Here is a 20,777-nt window from a genome sequence, read left to right as displayed (position 1 = left end):
GACATAGAGAAGTGCAGGAAACCTGCTCAAGAGCACCTGAGACCATGTACCGCCAACTAACACCTGCCCCATCTCTCAGAGCAATGTCTATCTCCAAATCCTCCTGTAACTCAAATCTGCATAGGGCCTGCTCTTTTCTCTCAAAATTGTATGCACACGAGAGAGGCTGAACCGAAAGGGACATGCCTCACTGGCTTGCCACTTACCAGTGCTGCTTTTACCTCTTCGGACACGTCAGCTTCATCCCCCTGAAAAGGGAAGAGGGAGAAAAACAAGAAGACCATGGCTATAGACCTCCTTGAAAGCAACAAGGTCAGCTCCCATCCATTATGCATCTCGGCATTTCCAACACAGGCAGTGAGAACTGACTGCCAAGTGATGCTCTGTTACTGCTGTTTTTAACAGCCACCAGAGGCAGACAGAGCAGGAACATCACCTGTCATCAAAAACACCACATAGGCCATAGCAGGAAAAGGGGTATCTTTAGAAAAGACAGAACTTTATTTCATCTCTGTCAATAGTTAGTAGTCTATCGGGGCCTATAAACATGAGATACTTTTATCTTAAAGAATAGATTCTAAAAGATGACTATTACTGTTTCATTCCTTGTCTCCCTGAAGGTTTCATCTAGTTTTCAAATGAGTCATTGGTAAGCAGGGACATCTTGATTCTTGGTCACTTCCTTTTAAAAAATGCCAATAACAAAGTTGAGTGAAACGGGCACAGAGTAAGAGGGTAAATGAAAGTACTGAATGTGCCTGCAGTTAGTAGGCACCAGTGCACCTGCCTTTATTTTAAAGTTGAAGTTAATCTGTTTTATATGTATTTTTTTCTTTTTTCCTCTAAAAGAGTAAAATTGGGTCAGATGAACTTGTGTTACTAAGATTTTAGTAACACAAATCCTTGAAATTCTTGTAATGCTCCTAAAATAGTTCATTAGAACCTCTGGTTATATGGGAAAATATATTGTCTAACTATATGATTTTCTGGGACTACTAGGGAGAATTGCTAATATTTGACAAGCTTATTCCCTTGTTATATTTGCTTACATAGTTGTTATAGATTTCTGGTCTTTTCATTCATCACCTATTATTTACTGAGTGTCTACTTTGTGCCTGGCACAGTTCTAGGCACTGGGTATCCAGCCAAGAATATATGAAAGGAGTCCCACTCCAGGGTAGTCTTTCTTCTCTTTCCTCAGTAATATTTCTTGATCATCTGCAAGATTCATCGGCCCACATGGGACCCTCAAACAGAGGATGGCAGCCATGGGTGATGTGATATGTCCCATCCCGGAACAATCTACTTACATCCTTTGTCCAGAAATTGATGCCCGTGCCTCGCCGTCGTTCCTTGGCCCGCCTCCTCTCACGGATGGACAGTCTATTAGAGGACTGATCATCCACATCCGCTTCTTCACTCTCTGGCCAGAGAGAAAACAAAATGTGATCTCAGAAAGTGGGGGCATGTACATGAGTGGGGGTCGCATATTCTGAAGCTCTACAAACCATTTTTGTCCATTTCCTTTGCAACTGCAGTGTTTGTGGTGGTCTCCGAACTCTCAGAGTCAGGGACTGAAGATCTGCTTGTCCGTGGCAGATGGGAACTGGTGTAGAGAGATGGCCTTGATGCAGAAGGAGACACTGGTGTTGAGGGTTTGTCTGGCTGAGCCGGATACCTCAGGCGACGATAGACAGGCTGGAAATAATCCATAGGCTGAGATGTTAGAGGTCAAATCCAACCAAATGATAAGGATAGCAGGCTTATAACAATGGGCTTTTCCTATACCAAGAGGCTTATTAATAGTAGATGCTCAGTAAATAGCTACTGAACTGAACTAAAGTTAGTTAGTTAATTAGCCAGAAAGGAAACAGCTTCTAGATTCCTATCTGATAACATCATTATGTTGACAGCAGCCCAGGAAAAATTCCGAAAAATTTCCCTAAATTGACCAAAGGGTACTCTGTAGCATTAACCTTGTTAATAAAAATTCCTTTCATTTTGGAATGAAAATAAGAAGGATGATGACCTGTTTAAGATGGAGCGCTGAAAAGCAAAGTTTACAGAGAAAAATAAAAAGCAGCTTGGGAATATGAAGAAATAAGACAGTAATCCGAGAATAGCTACCAAGTCTGAGCAGTGTACCAATTTCTGAATACTCTACAAGCCTGCCATAACCAGGCTTATTAACACTTTAAAAAAATTCCTGGGTGCCTGGGTGGCTAAGGTGGTAAAGCATCTGCCTTCAGCTCAGGTCATGATCTCAGGGTCCTGCGACAGAGTCCTGCATCAGGCTCCCTGTTCAGTGGGGAGCCTGCTTCTCCCTCTGTCAATCTCTCTCTCTGTCTCTCATAAATAAATAAATAACTCTTTTTAAAAATTCCCCATTTTCCACTTTGAATTTTTTCCCCAAGGAGAAAGACAGAGCCTGACAATAAGCCTTAACTTGATTTATTAAAGGTGCGCAGAGAGAGAAATTCTTACTACATGTAGAGATTGTGTATGTTTTTGTTTATAAAGACAGAAGCAATAAAATATAGTAAGCTTTGGAATCAGACAGAATTTGGTTCAAATTCTAGTTTCACCACTTACTAGCTGTGTGGCCCTGAATAAGTTACTTAATTTCTCTGAGCCTCAGCTTTCTCCTATGTAAAGTAGGGATAATAACTTTCTCAGAGAGGGTTGTGAGGATTATAAAGGTAATGTACGCTCTCCTTAGAACAGTGGCTAGTAGTAACTAATCAATAAACAGTAGCCGACAGAAAAAATAAATAAAAAAAAAGAACCTCAATTAGTTTATATAACCTAGCCATTCAGAGTTGGAGCAAGGAGATTTCTTCTTCCTCTAACTATGGTGACGAGAAAAATTTGTCATCCCAATTAAGATACTTCGGAGAGTAGAGATGAATGATATCAATAATTACACTAAGATAACAGGTGTAATTCGAACCGTCTTAAGTAAACTAGAAGTTATGTTCACCCTAAATAGAACCCTATACCTTTGACTACCAACTCCACTTGAGAAAGGGAACATAAGCTAAAACTGTCCACCTCAATAGTGACATCTTGTGGCATGGGATTAAGGGGGTGCTTTGTAAACTCCTAGGTTTGCAGGGGTTTAGACAATAATTTAATCATGGTTGGGAGAGCACTCTGGAGCTTGACTGCCTGTGCTCTAGTCCTGCTTAACCACTTCGCATCTGTGTGAAATGCTGGGCAAGTTACTTAACCTCTTTGTGACCTGATTTCCTCACATGTACAATACAAATAATATCATCTACCTCGGAGGGTTGTTTTGAATACATACAAAATTGTTGAAATAATGTCCAGTATAAAGTAGACACTCAGTAAATCCTTTTATTTCTATTTGTATTTTTATTATACTATAACCTCTCTCTTGAGAATAGAAAAACATCTTTAGTTAAAGAATTAATTTAGGGCGCCTGGGTGACTCAGTGGGTTAAGCCACTGCCTTCGGCTCAGGTCATGATCTCAGGGTCCTGGGATCGAGTCCCGCATCGGGCTCTCTGTTCGGCAGGGAGCCTGCTTCCCTCTCTCTCTCTCTCTGCCTGCCTCTCCGTCTACTTGTGATCTCTCTCTATCAAATAAATAAATAAAATCTTTAAAAAAAAATTAATTTAGTTAATGGAATTTATTGTGGTAATCATTTCACAACATACACATGTATCAAATCATCACGTTGTACATAACCTAAAGTTAATAAAATGTTGCATGTTAATTCACTGTTATAGGTCAACATCTCAATAAAACTAGATGAAAAATAAGTGTCAGTTAACTCCGAGCACAAAACAATGACTGACGGACAGATATCCTCTGAGTTCTTTCAGCCACTCAGGTTTGCCAATGACAGACAGACGTTACCAGTGTTTTCTATGCGTTGTCCACTGCAAAGGAGCACTGTGCTCAAGTTACCAGCGAGGAGGGATTCCCCACGTTAATGACCCTGCTTTTAGCACAGTACATGCCAGTGACTTACTTCTTCATCCAGACTCCCGCCCCAGGGCTGACCAGCCTCGCCAGCTTCCTTTGCCGGGACTGCAGAGGGCTCATGCTTCTCTGAGCTTCCCTCAAGCCCTTCGGTGCCTGCCGGCTTCTGGCTAGGCTGCTCCTGAGCTTGCCGTTCCGCTCTTGACCGGCTGAAAGTCCTTTCTGCTTCCTGAAGGTCTGTCAGTGTCACGCCCTGGGAAAATGATACAAGGTCAGGGAAGTTTCACCTTAACCGTGGAGTAACTCTTGATAAATAAGCAGGGAGACTGCCTTAAAGTTCTAATAGTATCAAATTCCAAATGAAGCTCTCAAAACGTATGAGGCCATTTCAAGTAAGATCTGCTTAAAATAAACACCTCGGTGTGCAGAGAGCACCAGCCTGAGCCCATGCGTATTTCAAATGTAATACTTTAGCTTTTCCAGTTTGAGTGCCAGAAAATAGGGCAACACTGATGGCTGCCTGTCATAGATGTACTTCTCTCATACCCTTAATTCTCAACACCTTCATTTGAAAGCTGCATACCTCCCAAGAACAAATGGCTACCGAAACAAATTCTCTAAACAGTGGATAATAAGAAAAACTTGATTTTATTTATAGAAAGAAAAATCAGGCTCAAAAAGGTGAAAATTTGAGCCAGTCTAGAACAACAAAACAACCAACCAACAACCAACTAAAACGATACCACCTAAATTAGCTTTACTCTGGGGCGCCTGGGTGGCTCAGTGGGTTAAGCCGCTGCCTTCGGCTCAGGTCATGATCTCAGGGTCCTGGGATCGAGTCCCGCATCGGGCTCTCTGCTCGTCAGGGAGCCTGCTTCCCTCTCTCTCTCTCTCTGCCTGCCTCTCCATCTACTTGTGATTTCTCTCTGTCAAATAAATAAATAAAATCTTTAATAAATAAATAAATAAATAAATAAATAAATTAGCTTTACTCTAAGATGATTTCCTAAGTAACTCTAGAAATGTGACACAGAAACATTCCAACAACTGATATTTCCCCCATGCTCTTAGGAGCAGCAGTACGGAAGAAAAACAAGGAGGAGCCATCTGAAGAAGAAGGGAAAGAGTTAGGACGAGAGCGAACTGATTCCAACTCAAGCAGTTATGTGCTCAAGTCTTCAGGAGAAGGAAGTTCTAAAGCTGGAGGTAGTTAAGCAAGTACTATACCCTGTTATTATTGTTGTTAACTACTCATGAATTTACTCACTCATTCTCTTAATAAATTAAGTGTCCTTAAGCACTGGAACTACAGACAAATCAAATCATTCCTGCACTGAAGAACCTTTTAATCTAATGGAAAAGACATAATAAACAGATGAGCATAATGGAATGGATATAAGTCATTAAGACAAAAAGGTATGATCCAGAAAATTCTGCTTCTGAGTATTTACCCAAAAGGACTGCAAGCAGGGTCTCTAAGAGATCATTCGTACATCCGCGCTCCCAGCAGTATTATTCATAGTGGACAAAAGGTGGCTATCTGCAAGTGAATGAATGAACAGCATATGGTCTAACCACGGAGTGGAATACCCTTCATCCCTAAAGAAGAATGAAGCACTGACACAGGCTGCGACGAGGATGAATGCTGACGACATTACGCTAAGTGAAGTAAGCCAGCCACCGAAGGACAACTAGTGTATGACTCTACTTGTGAGAAGTACTTAGACTGATCAAATTCAGACAGATGAGAAGTAGAATGGTGGTGGCCAGAACCTGAAGGGGGTGGGAGAGGGAATTACTGTTGAATATACATTAGAGTTTCAGTCTGGGAAGATCAAAAATGTTCTGGAGATGGACGGTGGTAACAGTCGCAAAGTAACACAAATGAACTTAACAACACTGAACTGTACACTTAAATGGCTAAAGTGGTAAATTGCATGTTATGTATATTTTACCACAATAAACCAAACCAAAACAAAAAAGTTATCGTCAGTCTTGATCTTTATGGAGGTTACATTCCATGAGGGAAAAACAGAGAAATAATGAAGCAAAAACAAAGTAACAGTAGTCATAGTTACTACAAAGGAAGGACACTTAACCTACTTTGGAAAAAGTCAGGGAAGACTGGGGTACGATTGTGACTATTTATAAAGTCCCTTTCTGGGGCACCTGAGTGGCTCAGTCAGTTAAACATCTCCCTTTGACTCAGGTCATGATCCTGGGGTTGTGGGATCAAGCCCCACATGGGGCTCTTTGCACAGCAGGGCGTCTGCTTCTCCCTCCCCCTCTGCCACTCCCCGTGTTTGTGCTCTCTCTCCCTCTCTCTCTCTCAAATAAATACATCTCCTTTTTTAAAGATTTCATTTATTTATTTGACAGAGAGACAGAGAGAGAGAGCACAAGTAGGCAGAGAGGCAGGCAGAGGGAGAGTGGATGCAGGCTCTCCACCGAGCAGGAGCCTGATGCAGGGCTCCATCCCAGCACCCTGGGACCATGACCTGAGCCGAAGGCAGATGCCTAACCGACTGAGCCACCCAGGCACCCCTCAAATAAATAAATCTTAAAAAAAAAAAAAAGTTCTTTTCTTCAGTCTTCAGCTTTCCTGCTTGACCTCTGTAGCATTTACAACTGTTACCTTCACCTTTTACCAGGAAACTGACTTTTCATTGACTTCTATGTTGTTCCTATTTCTTGGCTTACATTTCATCTCTCTGGCTGCTCCTTTTAATTGTGTTTTATCAGCTCATCATCCTCTGCCTCCTTAATGCCAAGTCACAGCTTTCTTTCCCTTCTCCCTGCCAGTGCATCCTGAGTTCATGATCTTGTTTCTCCCAGCTTGGACTACTGTGACGCTTCCTAACACATCTTCTTGTTTCCTGCCTTGCCAAACATACTTTCGCCGTCCATTCCCATCAATTCTCTGCATGGTAATTTTTGCAGTATTACGCAGACTGGGGCACTGGGTGGCTCAGTTGATTAAGCATCAGATGCTTTTTTTTTTTTTTTTTAAGAGGGAGAGAGAGCAAGAGTGTGACTGAGTCACCTAAGCACTCCACTCCATAGCCTCCGACTCTTGATCTCAGCTCAGGTATTGATTTCAGGGTTGTGAGTTCCAGCCCTGTGTTGGGCTCTACACTGGGCATGAAGCCTACTTTAAAAATAAATAAATAAATAATTATATATGTATATATAAAAATTTATTTCTTAATATTATATATATAAATATTTATATGTATATTTTATATAAATGCAGATTATATCTAGACTCTTCCTTACTTCAGTGGCTCTCTTAGTGATTTTTTTTTTCTTTTAAAATTATCTTTGGGCGCCTGGGTGGCTCAGTGGGTTAAAGCCTCTGCCTTCAGCTCAGGTCATGATTCCGGGGTCCTGGGATCGAGCCCCACATCGGGCTCTCTGCTCGGCAGAAGCCTGCTTCCCCCTCTTTCTCTCTGCCTGCCTCTCTGCCTCCTTGTGATCTCTATCTGTCAAATAAATAAATAAAATCTTTAAAAAAAAAATTATCTTTATTGAAGAGGTGTCTGGGTGGCTCAGTGGGTTCAGTGGCCAACTCTTGATTTCGGCTTAGATCATGGTTTCAGGGTCCTGGGATCGAGCCCCGCCTCAGGCTCCACGCTTAGCAAGGAGTCTGCTTGACATTCTCTCTCTTCTCCCTCTACCCCTTCCTCTGCCCTGTGCAGGCATGCACACGCTTTCTCTTTCTAAAATAAATAAATAATAATAAAAAATATATATATATCTCTTTATTGAAACCTAACTCCCAGATCATAAAACCTACCCTTTTAAAGTACAGGCATGGGGTGCCTGGATGGCTCAGTCTTTATGTGTCTGCCTTCGGCTCAGGTCATGATCCCAGGGTCCTGGGATCGAACCCGCATCAGGCTCCCTGATCAGTGGGAAGCCTGCTTCTCCCTCTCCCACTCGCCCTGCTTGTGTTCCTTCTCTCACTTTGTCTCTCTCTGTCAATAAATAAACTCTTTAAAAATAAATAAAGAAGGAAAGAAAGAAAGAAAGAAAGAAAGAAAGAAAGAGGCATATTTCAGAGATACTGACCACCATGATAAAGTGAGTATCACAATACAGTGAGTCAAATAAATTTTTTGGTTTCCCGGTACTTATAAAAGTTATGTTCATACTATACTGTGGTCTATTAAGTATGCAATAACATTATGTCCAAAAAACAATGTACATACCTGAATTAAAAAATACTCTATTGCTAAAAAAAAAGGTTAACCATTGTCTGAGCTTTCAGCAAGTCATAGTCTTTTTGCTGGTGGAGGCTCCTGCCTTTACGCTAAAGGCTGCTGACTGATCAGAGTGGCCGTGGCAATTCCTTACAATACAACAACAGTGAAGGAGTGTACCGTGTTGCTTGACTCTTGTTTTCATGAACAATTTCTCTGTAGCATGGGATGCTATTTGGCAGCATTTTACCCACAGAAGAACTGCTTTCAAAATTGGAGTCAATCCCTCCAACCCTGCCACTGTTTCATCAGCTAAGTTGAGATCATATTCTAAATCCTTTGTTGTCATCTCAATAGTCTTCACCGGGAGTACATCCCGTCTCAAGAAACAAGTTTTTTTGCTCATCTGTAAGAAGCGACTTCCCACCTGTTCAGGTTTCATCATGAGATTTCAGCCATTCAGTTCCATGTTTAGGCTCCGCTGCTAAATCTAGTTCCCTTGCTACTTCCACCACATCCGCAGTGACTTCCGCCACTGAACTTTGAACTTCCGATTAGTTAAAAACAAACAAACAAACAAAAGCAGTATCTGCAACGCATAATAAAATGAGGGATGACTGTATAGAATTTAGTGGTTTTAGCATGTTCAGAGTTCCACAACCATCATCACCGTCTCATTTCAGAACATTTCATCACCCCAAAAAGAAACTCCTTCCATCAGCAGTCACCTTCCTCTCTCCCACCCTGGCAACCACTAACCTATTTTCTTTTCTTTTCTTTCTTTCTTTCTTTCTTTCTTTTTTTCTTTTAGGAGAGACAGCGAGTGAGTGTGAGGTTGGGGGAGGATCAGAGGGAGAGGAAGAGAATCTTAAGCAGGCTCCATGGCCAGCATGGAGCCTGATGCATGACCCTGAGATCATGACCTGAGCCGAAACCAAGAGTTGGAAGCTTAAGTGACTGAGCCACCCAGGTGCTCCATTAATTTCTTCTATTTCTCTGGCTTTGCCTATTCTGGATCTTTTCATATCAATGGAATCATGTCTTGTTTCTTTCACCTAACATAATGTTTTCTCAAGGTTCCTGCACATTGTAGCATTAGCATGTATCATTTCATTGCCAAATAATATTCTATTGTACAGATCTATAATATTTTGCTTATCCATTCCTTTATTGATGGAAATTTGTTTTCTTTTTTCCCAATTATGCTAACTGCTTAATTTATTTGGTTTTCTTGATGGCTCAGCCTGTGCCCACCACTCCTACACCTGCTGAAGATAGCTGAGGCACACCCAGCCACACAATGCTAACCCTTGCTGCTGCTGGGGGCCCAGGACTCAACTCTACAGCAAGCTTGTAAACTCCACATGAGTTGGTCTACACAGCAAGTAAACTCTGGTCAGAGTTCAGAGATGACACTGAATTTGGGATGTGGGCTGTTGTGAATAATGCTGTTATATAAACATCTATGTACAAGTTTCTTTTATTTATTTATTTATTTGAAGAGCAAGCAAGCACAAGCAGGGGGAATGGCAGGCAGGGGAGAAGCAGGCTCCCCACTGAGCAAGGAGCCTGATGCGGGGCTTGATCACAGAACTCCGGGATCATGACCTGAGCTGAAGGCAGCTGCCCAACTGACTGTGCCACCCAGGCACCCCTATGTACAAGTTTCTGTGTGGACATGTGTTTTCATTTCTCTTGACTATATACCTAACAGTAGAATTGCTGGGTCATATGATAACTGTACAGATAACACTTTGAGGAACTGCCAAACCCTTCTCCTTTAGGGATTCTTCAGATGTGGCCTCTTAAATACAAATGGAATGATTAGTCTTGTGAAGGAAAGGAGATAAACCTGCTCTGAGCCTAGAGAAATAAAAGTGAGAGTGGGCAGATGGACCTATAAATTCATCTGATCCCACGTAGTATAAGATTTAACACAGGTGAAAACTCTTACAACAGTGGCTGGAGTAAGGAACTCATCTTCAGATTTTTTAATTGTGGGCGCCTGGGTTAAGCCGCTGCCTTCGGCTCAGGTCATGATCTCAGGGTCCTGGGATCGAGTCCCGCATCGGGCTCTCTGCTCAGCAGGGAGCCTGTTTCCTCCTCTCTCTCTCTCTGCCTGCCTCTCTGCCTACTTGTGATCTCTCTCTGTCAAATAAATAAATAAAATCTTTAAAAAAAAAAAGATTTTTTAATCGTTCCGCCAACAGAAAGGAAGATAGACAAAATGACATAAAAAAGAAGGCCACACTCACTTGGGTAGACCTTCGAGTCTGCCGAGCTTGTCTGGAGCGTGCTTTTCGTAAGGACTCTGCTTCTTCATCCCGTACAGGAGTCAGATATGATCTGTAGAGAAAAAAAGTCATAGCAGAAGTAAGAGACCTTTGTTGCATGTACTTGGGGAATGGGGAATGACAAGGTACTTCCACATACTGTGGTGATTTCTATACTCTTAGAATGAACTTAGGCAGAATCAAAATGATAGAAATGCTAACAGTGAAAACAAGACATTACTTGTAAATGTATTACTGTTCAAGCAGAATCATGTCATCTATAAAATAAGAATTTCATTTCTTCTTTCCACATCCTTACAATTTTTCTTTCTTTTCTTGCTTTAATGCTCTGGCTAGAGCCTCCAGGATATGTTGAAAAGGAGTGATGATAGCAAGTTTCCATGCTTTGTTCTTGCCTTCAGAGACAAAGCATTCAGCATTTTATCACCCTGATGTCTAATGCAAGATTTCTGTAGACACTGCTTCTCAAGTTCAATCAACTCCTTTCTACTCCAGGAGGAAGTAGGCTAAGAGGGTTTTGTTGTTATTGGTTCTGTTTTTTAATCATTAGTGTGTGTTGAACTTATCATATGGTTTTCTTCCCCATATACTGAGATTATCATTTTCCTTCTTTTTTCTGTTAATATGGTGAATTGCACTGAATAATTTTTGAATGATAAAATAACATTGGATTCTTAGGATAAGCTCAACTTGGCCATGATGTATCATTTTTTTTTTAAGAAATGTTATTTTATTATTTTTTTAAGTAAGCTCTATACACAACATGGGGCTTGAACTCACAACCCTGAGATCAAGAGTTGCACACTCTACTGACTGAGCTAGCCAGAGACCCCTACATAGACTTACTTTTCTATAGATTCAGTATTGTTTAGTTTAGGATTTCTCTATCCTCGTTTATTAGAGAAATTGGCCTGTAATTTTCCCTTCTTATAATAACCTGGTCAGCTCTAGAAATAAGATCATACAAGTTGGGAAGTGTTTTCTCCTTGTCTATTTTCTGTAAGAATTTGTATAAGATTAAGGTTGTTTCCTTCTTAAGCAATTAGTAAAGTGCACGAATGAAGGCATCTGGAGTTAAAGTGTTCTTTACGGGAGGGTTTTTTTTTTTTTTAATAAAGATTTTTAGTTATTTCTGTGACAGATCACAAGTAGGCAGAGAGGCAGGCAGAGAGAGAGAGGAGGAAGTAGGCTCCCTGCTGAGCAGAGAGCCCGATGCAGGGCTCGATCCCAGGACCCTGAGATCATGACCTGAGCCGAAGGCAGAGGCTTTAACCCACTGAGCCACCCAGGTGCCCCTTATGGGAGGGTTTTAAATAAGGGGTTCAATTTCTTTAATTGACTTAGGCCTAGTCAGATTTTCTGTTTTGGTAATATTTATTTTTCAAAGAACTTAATATTCTTATATTTAGTGGCACAAAATTATTCATAATATTTTTGTATATTTTATTTATTTATTTTACTCCTGTATATTTCAACTGTCATTTTAGTATCTGCAGCAATGATACTTTAATTTTTTGGTTTCAGGGTCCTTTTACATTATATCTATATCTATATATATTTTTTAAGATTTTACTTATTTGACAGACAGAGAGAGCACACACAGAGGAAAGTGGCAGGCAGGGTGAGAAACAGGCTTCCCATTCAGCAGGGAGCCAGATGTGGGGCTCCATCCCAGGACCCTGAGATCATTACCTAAGCCGAAGGCAGATGCTTAGCCAACTGAGCCACCTAGGTGCCCCTATATATTTTTTTAAAGGTTTTATCTATTTATTTGAGAGAGAGAGTGTGCAAGAGGGAAGTGCAGAGGAAGAGGGAGAAACAGACTCCCTACTGAGCATGGAGCCAGATGTGGGGCTTGATCCCAGGACGCTGGGATCATGGCCTGAGCTGAAGGTAGATGCTTAACTGACTAAGCCACTAGGTGCCACCCTTTTACATTCTTAAAAATTACTGAAGACCCCCCCACAAAGGGCTTTTGTTTATGTATATCTATTCATATTTACCCTAGCAGAAATTAAAACTGATCAATTTTAAAAATATGCACTAATGCATTTAAAAATAATAGCCCTATTACAGAAAGTTATATCAATAACTTAGCTTTTATTAAAAATAACTATTATCTAAAACAAAAGATTTAGTAAGGGTGTTGTATTACATTTTTATCATTTTCTTTAACACTGGCTTAGTAGAAGATAACCAGATTTTCATTCACACTTTATTCAATATGTTGTATAATGGTGTTTCAATTAAAATATATAAAGAATATACGGTCTTTCACAGGTTTGTAGTTGGTAAATCCAGTAGTGTTGTAATAGCCTTTTTAGATAATTATGGATATTCTTCTTTAAAACTATATACTAAAACACAAATGGCAGTTTCTCAAAGGTTAGTAGCAGAAAAAGAAAGACAAAAATGGTTAGTAGCAAGTGGAATCTGAAACCATGTTAACAGACTGTACATATTGTTATATTGAAATCTATTGGTCTGCCTTGCATTTTGAATGGACCTTCTTACCCTTGCACAAATTTAGGTCATCGCACATTGGTCATTTGGAAAACATTGGTGCAGATCTTCCAAATGTTGACACATTGCATTATAAAGTAATAGTTTTATAAATCACATTCTGTAACATAGGGGTAAGCTCCTTGACATAGCCCTGATGATGATTTTTTTGGATTTGACACCAAAAGCAAAGGCAACAAGAGCAATAATAAATTAAGTGGGACTGTATCAAACTAAAAAGCTTCTGCACAGCAAAGCAAACAATCAACAAGAAAAGGCAACCTACAGATGGAAGAAAACATTGGCAAATCATATATCTGGTAAGGCTAATATCCAAAACAGATAAAGAACTCATACAAAATAAGAGGGGGAAAAAAAATCTAATCTCACTTATATGTGAAATCTTAAAAAAAACACAAACTCATAGAAACGGAGAACTGATCTGTGGCTGGGCAAAGTAGGTCAAGGTGCTCAAAAGGTATAAAATTTCATTTATAAGATTAGTAACCCTGGGTATATGATGTACAGTATGGTGACTATAAATAACAATGCTGTATTATAAACTTGAAAGTTGTTAAAAGAGTAATTTTAAAAGTTCTTAAGAGGGAAAAAATTATAATTATGTGTGATGATGGATGTTAACTAAACTCACTGTAATAAACATTTTGTAACATATTTATTAAATCACTAAGTTGTACACCTAAAACTAATACAATATGTCAATTATATCTCAAAAAAAAAGAAAAAGAAAACATAAAAAATCATTCTTTAGTATCACCTTTGATCTTGGGGCAGTCTTCAAATATTGGGAAGCAGTCAATAATACCACTCATAATGGCAGATACAAGTTTTCCAAAATTCTAATCTCTCCTTGAAATTTATTTTGTAATTGGCAACAACTAACTTTGTGACAAGCTCACTGTATTCATTTTCAAGAAAATGTCTGCCAGATACCTAAGTCTAAAGGACTATAGTTTGCCTAGTCATTCTTTCAAGTAAAAAATGGTGTCCCAGGAAAAAAGCAGCTAATTCTTCTTTTTCTTTCCTCTGCATTCCAATTCTACTTATGTTAGACCTTATTTGCCATATTCTATTTATTTATTATGCTTTTTCTATATTTCCCTTCCTAGTCTCTGTCTGAGTTTCATTCTGAGTTATTTTCTTTTTCTTTTAAGTTTTATTTATTTAAGTAATCTCTACACTCACTATGGGGCTTGCACTCACAACCCCTAGATCCAGAGTTGCACGCTCTTCCAGTGGAGCCAGCTGGACACCTTGCGTTAGATATTTGTTATCATCCATCTAATTAGTTCACTAATCCTCTCTTCAGCTGGTCTACTATAAACTCACCAGTTGAGTTTCTAATTACAGTTATTTAAAGTTTCGGTTCTAGAATTTCTATTTGATTCTTTTTAAAAATAGACCGCAGTTCTCTGTTGAAATTCTCCACTATTTTCTTGAACATATTAACCATAATTAATTTAAAGCCCATGTTTGATAACATCAATATCTGGCTCTATTCGTATTGTTTCATGTTGTTTAGTTTTCTTAGTCTTTTGGTAAATCAGTTTTATTTCTTGGTATGTCTGCTAATCTCTGAAAAAAATCCACATTTTACTTTACTTTGAATACATGTCTTTATTAGAAAAACTGTAAGTGCATATACATCTTTCTCACTGATATGACTTCAAAGTAGTAACTGTTTCTTAAATGGAGTTGTTACTTGTTTAAAAAAAAAAGCACACTGCATAAAGGAAGCTGTCTTCTTTGGACCATTTCTACATTATAGCTCCAATTTAAAAAATACAAAATACAGTATTTATCACATTTAACACTGAACCCATCACTGCTCAGAGGCTGAGCATCCAGCAAGCGTCAACTGCCAAACATTTTTAATAAGAGAACATTCTTTTCCTCTGGCACTTAGGTTAAGGAAGTGATTCTCACACTTCCATCTGCATCAGCGTTTCTTAGGGGGCTTGTGAAATACAACTTGTTAGGCCCCACGCCTAGATGTCCTGATTCATCAGGTCTGGAGTAGGGTCTAAGAATTTGTATTTCTAATTAGGTCTCCGTGATGCTTCTGATCTGGAGACCTACTCTGAGAACTACAGGGCCAAGGCAAATGACCTTCATCTACCTTGAGATTGAGCTGATTGGAAGGCAAACTTCAGTGTTTGCAAGGCTGGTCTATTTCTGGTAAGTCCTCACTTTAGAAAGTAGTTCTTCAGTGGTCCCAGGTAAATATATGGGGCCCCACTATTCTGAACCCCAGTTTTTGTTCCTTCAGCTCCATGAGACTTCAATTGCTGAAAATCTTGCCCAGTTTCTTAGCTTTGCAGCTAAAGCTCTATTAATCAGCAAATACCTCAAAGGGAAAAGCACGGCCAATTGTTGGGTTCACCTCTTTATGATTTCTTTCTCTCTAGGATCTTGATCCCTCAAGTCTTCACTTCCTTAATAACTCTCCAATATCTTCAAAGATACTTTTAATATTTGTCCAGTTTTCCTAGTTATTCTCAGTTGGAGAGTTTGTCTAATAAAAGATACGCCATAGCCTGAAGCAGAGGTCCCCAACCAAGCTATAGAGATTTTTAAAAAGATTTCATTTATTCATTTGACAGAGAGAGAGAGAGAGAGAGAGCGTGTCCAAGCAGGGGGAGAGGCAGAGGGAGAGGGAGAAGCAGACTCCCCGCTCAGTGCGGAGCTTGATATGGGGCTCAAACCCAGGACCATGGGATTATGACCTGAGCTGAAGGCAGATGCTTAACCAACTGAGTCATCCAGGTGCCCCCAAGCTATATTTTAACAGTCTTACTTTTTCCCTTGATACAGATTAGTAAATTTGGAATTCTGATACATGTATTAATCCACTGTAAGTCTGGTAGGTTTGAGTCCTTCCTTAATATGTTCCTCTCTTCTGGGTGAACTGAAAAAAATTAAGTCTCCAAACATGGAAAGCTCTGGACCATTGAGGACTAGCTCCCCATGAAATTCTGTCTGGGTTACCAACTGGCCTACACACATGTCATTTCTACCTGCAAAATAAAGAGAGCATCACTCTTATACTTAATTCTTGACTGTTAACCTTTCCTTCCATACTAGATGGGAGCCACAGTGAAAGAAAAGAGCTTCAAACTGGCTTCTCCCATTGCATACTCTCACTGCATACTCTAGGGTTTTACTGGATGAGAAACAAGGTAAAAACAGGCCTGGTAGGTAAGAAGTCTTAAATATTTGAAGTCATACATGTTTTTCACAGAAAAATTAGAAGGTAAAAATGGAAAAAAAAATAAACTTAAATTCCACCACATGAAAATAACCCATTTCCATTCTACCACATCTATGTCTAGATTATTAACATGTACATATGTATGTATTTAGTGTATCTTTTTAGTAAATGTATACTATTATAGTATACTATGTATACTATTATACAGTATACATGTAGTATATACTATGTATACTATTTCATTACCTGTGTCAATATATGAGAGGTTTATGATTTAAATTGTAAAAGAAAAATTAAAAAACCCAGAAAACTCCAATACTTGAATTTGTAAATATTTTGAGGAAGGAAGTAACACTTCCATTCATTTTCCTTTACCTAGATGTGGATCCCAAGGTTCACAAAAGTGACACACCTAACTTACAGTTGCCTTGGGGACATACTAAGTTTTAAGTAGAGCCCAGGTCCTAACACTTTCTAAAATCTAGACCAGGTAGTGAACAAACTCTGGTCCTGAGCCAAATCTGGCCTGCCATATTTTTGTAAGTAAAATAAAGTTGTATGTAACTACAGCAACAGAGTTTAATATTTGCAGTGGAGACAAAATCGCCTGCAAAGCCTAAAGGATTCACTATCTGGTCCTTTACAGAAAAAAATCTTGTGAGTCCTATACCAAACCCATGCTCCACACACCTTGCTCTTTCTGAGAAGCATTTGAGCCATCCACAAAATCTGAGTGCAACACAATTCCTTATTGCTAGGAAAAGAAGATGGGTCTATGTTCACAAAATAGTACAACAGAAAGTATAACAGAAGCCATGGCTCTACATATTTGTGACATCCAGATAAAACTAGGCTAAAACCCCAGTTCAACGGCACAGAAAGGGATTCCAATGCCAAAGTCCTTTGATTACCCTATTTGTCTACTACTATGTTTCCTGGAGGGCAGGAAGCATTTTTCTTTGTATTTGCTAAGACTTTGAGGTTACATAATCAGTGGAATTCACATAATTACAGGTAATTAGCATGACATCACAAAAATAATTTGCTCTCTGCATCTAAATTCATAGTGCCCCTTTATATACCACAGATGGGCTGATATTATCTTAAGAAGCTGCACAGAATGCCTAGCAAATCACCAGTGAACCTGAAGAAAGTCACAATAAATAATAACAGAAGACCTAATATATCTTCTGACAAGGACAGTGTAGTGATAAAATACCCGGGAGTAGGAATCAAATCGCCTGGGTTTGAACCCTGACTCCTCAAGTTCCTTGCTAGATAATGACCTTGGATAAAGTATTTAAGTGCGCTCAAACCCAAGTTTCTTATACGATGAAGATATTAACATCTGTAATAGATATTAGCAGGTATAGATAGGGTTCTTGTGAAGATTAAATAAGAAAACATATAAAGCGCCTAGAACACGAGCTGGCACACAACCAGTACTCAGCACAGTGTCGCTGCTGCCGCCACCAGGGCACACCACACCGCCTACGACATCATTCTCATCGCCGCAGTAAAAGCTCAGCAGTGGCAATTGGAAAAGAAAGGCCGTGTATACGGTAATAGGCAACCCATCTAATCTAAGTGTTCCCCTTAATTATTTTTACCAGAAATGGATAATTCATTTGGAAGAGGTGTTGATTCCCTTGAAAATATGCCCTAGGAAGGATCAAAGGGCTCTCTGAGTAAAATAAAACTACCATAAGTAGAAGACTTAAAGAGAGATAAATTTCCATGATCTCCAAGATAAGAACAAAGCTGTTTTCCCTAGAATAAAATTTTTGTCTGGAATCTACCAATAGGAAATTGGTTTTTGAAATACCGTTAAGGAGTCCTGTATCCAAAATCTGTACTGGAGAGAGAGGGTACTTACATGGTTAGCTTCAAACTGGGAAGGACCATGTTCCAAATGTGTCTTTTATGGCACTCATGAGGCTGCGGTCGTTAATTATAGAATATTTAGTGGTCTTATGAGATAGCTTGTCATTCCTTGGACTATATCCTATGTTATAAGGATACAGAGACAAGGTATTCCAGAAAGGCCAAAGAGAACTGCTTCCATATCAATCTGGAAGCACCTATAGATAGCTATAGGGGAGGGGGACAACTTAAGAGGATTAACAGATTCATAAACCCGTAGATAAAGACTTTATGACTCCAAGAAGTCATCTAATTCCAAGACTGCAGCAAAGATGATAAATTCCTGTTTTAGAGATGAGTCGATAAAAGCCTAAGGAAACATTAACATACTTGCCTAAGCTCACAGTGTTGTTCAGTCACAAGCCTAAAGGGACTATAACTGTGGTCTCCTGCTTTGAGTACAGCTTTTTTTAGATTACACCAAAGAACTGAAAACTGTTTCTTCCACCCAGCACCGTGAAGGGTACCCTAATTATGTGGATTTATGGGGCAGGACACTTCTTCTTCCAAATCTAGCAATATCAGGAATGAGTGTATAAAGATGCCTTGCATTAGACTTTCCCCTATCTTCCCCTGATGTCTCCCAGAAGAATGCCATAATCAACACTCTATCTTGGGAAAGAATGATTTTTCCATTTTCAGAGCCTGCCACCAACACATTATAAAGCTGTCATGAACAAAGCACAAGTGACAGAGAATGCAGTTGACGCTACAGTCGCCAGGGCTCTGGCAGGTAGCTTGAGTTCAAGTTTCCCTCGCTATTTCTAGGGTTAGAAATGCTAACACTGTGGTATGGCAGAAAGAACACGTACCTGGGTTCCAGTTTCAGTTCTGCCATTAACTACATGCTTGACCTCAAGAGAATCGTTTGATTTCTTGGTACCTTAGTTTCTCCACTTACAAAATGAAGGGTAAGTCTATAGTTTTAAGGTCCCATGCAACTTGAAGCCCTAGTGAGTCCGTTTTTACGCTGATGCTGGACAAACCATCTCTAAGTCTCTCACTAAAATGCCTATTCATTGCTTCTGCTCAAATACTAGATTTCCTATATTCTATAGGTCACTTGCTTTAGTAGAGTCCAACGGAACTTTGTATGATAATGGGAAAGTCGTATCCCTGCCTGGTCCAAAACAGCAGTTGCTGGTCATGTGTGACTATTAAACACCCAAAACGTGCTAGTGTGACAGAGGAAATGAATTTTTAATCTTATTTAATTTTTAGTTAACTTAAATCTACACAACCGCTCATGGCCACTGGCTACCATCCTGGAAAGCACAGCTCCAGAAGTCCTGAAAATCCAATTAAGACACATTATCACGAAGCTCTCTCCTTAAACCTGAAAACTAGATTCAGCTCATACAACATAAGCTAACAGAATGCAGTCTGTCAGACAGCTGAGTTTAAAACCAATTGATTTTATTTTATTTCCAAAGATTAAAGTTCCACTTTTTTTTCTGTGCCTCTAGAGGCATTATGACATTAATTTTGCATTTTTACATGGGGTGCTTTTAAGTCCTATAATGTAGTGGTGGGGCTCCTGTCTGTAAGATATTTATAGACACAGCGAACAGGAACAAGCTTAAGATACAGCACACCTCAAAGACACTTTTTACCTAATGGCAGCATTTATTCTCTGTTAACCCCATATGCCTTACCCCGTACCACCGTTCTCTCCCTCTGCCCCCTTTACAAAGAGAGCGTCAAGAAAACGGACTGTTACCTCCTCGTGCAGGCCTGCATAGCAGAATGAAGGTCAAAAGATGTGTGGAGACGAATAGCAAGAAAGGTAAGCGGCTGCCGGGCAAGACTGCAGTCTCAGCACCCGGTCTCCCTTGGAAACTAGGAAAGGCTTGCGCTTCCACTGCTATCCAGCAAGCCAGAGGCAAAGCTTGCAATTTGCTAAGAACCTGCTACTAAGGAGGAGGAGAAGGAAGGGGAGGAGAAAAGGCGAGGAAGGCAAAATCTTGGGGCTCGGCACAGCGAATGCTGCTAATAGTGCCCAAAATACCATTCCATTAGATGCATATTTTATACACTGTACCAAACCAATCAATACTACTTCTCATTTCATACAGAGGGGAGGAGGAGGAACTCTGTGTGTGAAAGACAGAGCAAGAGAGATGCTGTGTTCTTATTCTGGATGTTATTTCATCTGCCCTTGGGCTATCCTGGTTGCTGCATCTACCCACGTGCCTCACTAGAGGCTCAGGCCCAGCTGGCTGGCAAAGGTCAACAGCGGTAAAGAACAGAGACAAAAAAGAACACACGACAGACAAATGCAGGGACAAATTTCCAATCTGGCATAAGTGGGTTAAAGCTAAACACAGAGAGACTAAGTACTGCTCAATTTGATAAGCTACCTACAGATCAGAAAGACTTCCAGATACGGTACGTGTCACATATCAGGAGATTCACAGTTCAGGGACAACTGTATTCAAGTGCTCATTTGACACATTCCTAACTCAACCCTGAAATCAGAGTGAAAGTTTAAGCAAGCAATCAAAGCTACATCTCCCCTACGCAGAATAATTATTTAAAAAGGAGGGAGGAGTTCCCTCAACTAAACGAAGCATTTCCTGAATCCTCTAGACCAGCAGTCCTCAACAGGGAACAATCTGGTCCCCACCAGGGGCAATGACAAAGAATTATCTGGCCCCAAATGTCAATATTGCCAAG

The 20,777-nt window shown here is 39.9% G+C and overlaps 1 protein-coding gene across 10 annotated transcripts in view; it reads right to left on the bottom strand.

Moving 5' to 3' along the window:
- PPP1R12B (protein phosphatase 1 regulatory subunit 12B) overlaps window positions 1–20,777 on the bottom strand; it is a 222,056-nt gene that overhangs the window by 87,890 nt on the left and 113,389 nt on the right. For 9 of the 10 annotated variants that reach the window (XM_032318430.1, XM_032318425.1, XM_032318427.1 and 6 more), the window contains 5 exons: window positions 10,406–10,496; window positions 3,998–4,201; window positions 1,509–1,698; window positions 1,311–1,423; window positions 207–248 (listed from right to left, as the gene is read on the bottom strand). In XM_032318430.1, coding sequence (XP_032174321.1) covers window positions 207–248; window positions 1,311–1,423; window positions 1,509–1,698; window positions 3,998–4,201; window positions 10,406–10,496 — 640 coding nt within the window. Of the gene's footprint in view, window positions 1–206; window positions 249–1,310; window positions 1,424–1,508; window positions 1,699–3,997; window positions 4,202–9,848; window positions 10,134–10,333; window positions 10,497–20,777 lie in introns of those variants that run through there. The other variant, XM_032318432.1, reaches the window with a different exon arrangement.

The sequence above is a fragment of the Mustela erminea genome, chromosome 17 (assembly GCF_009829155.1).
Source record: "Mustela erminea isolate mMusErm1 chromosome 17, mMusErm1.Pri, whole genome shotgun sequence".
Classification (NCBI taxonomy): Eukaryota; Metazoa; Chordata; class Mammalia; order Carnivora; family Mustelidae; genus Mustela; species Mustela erminea.
The sequence above is the reverse complement of the archived record's forward strand: the minus strand, read 5'-3'. Positions and strand labels throughout refer to the sequence as shown.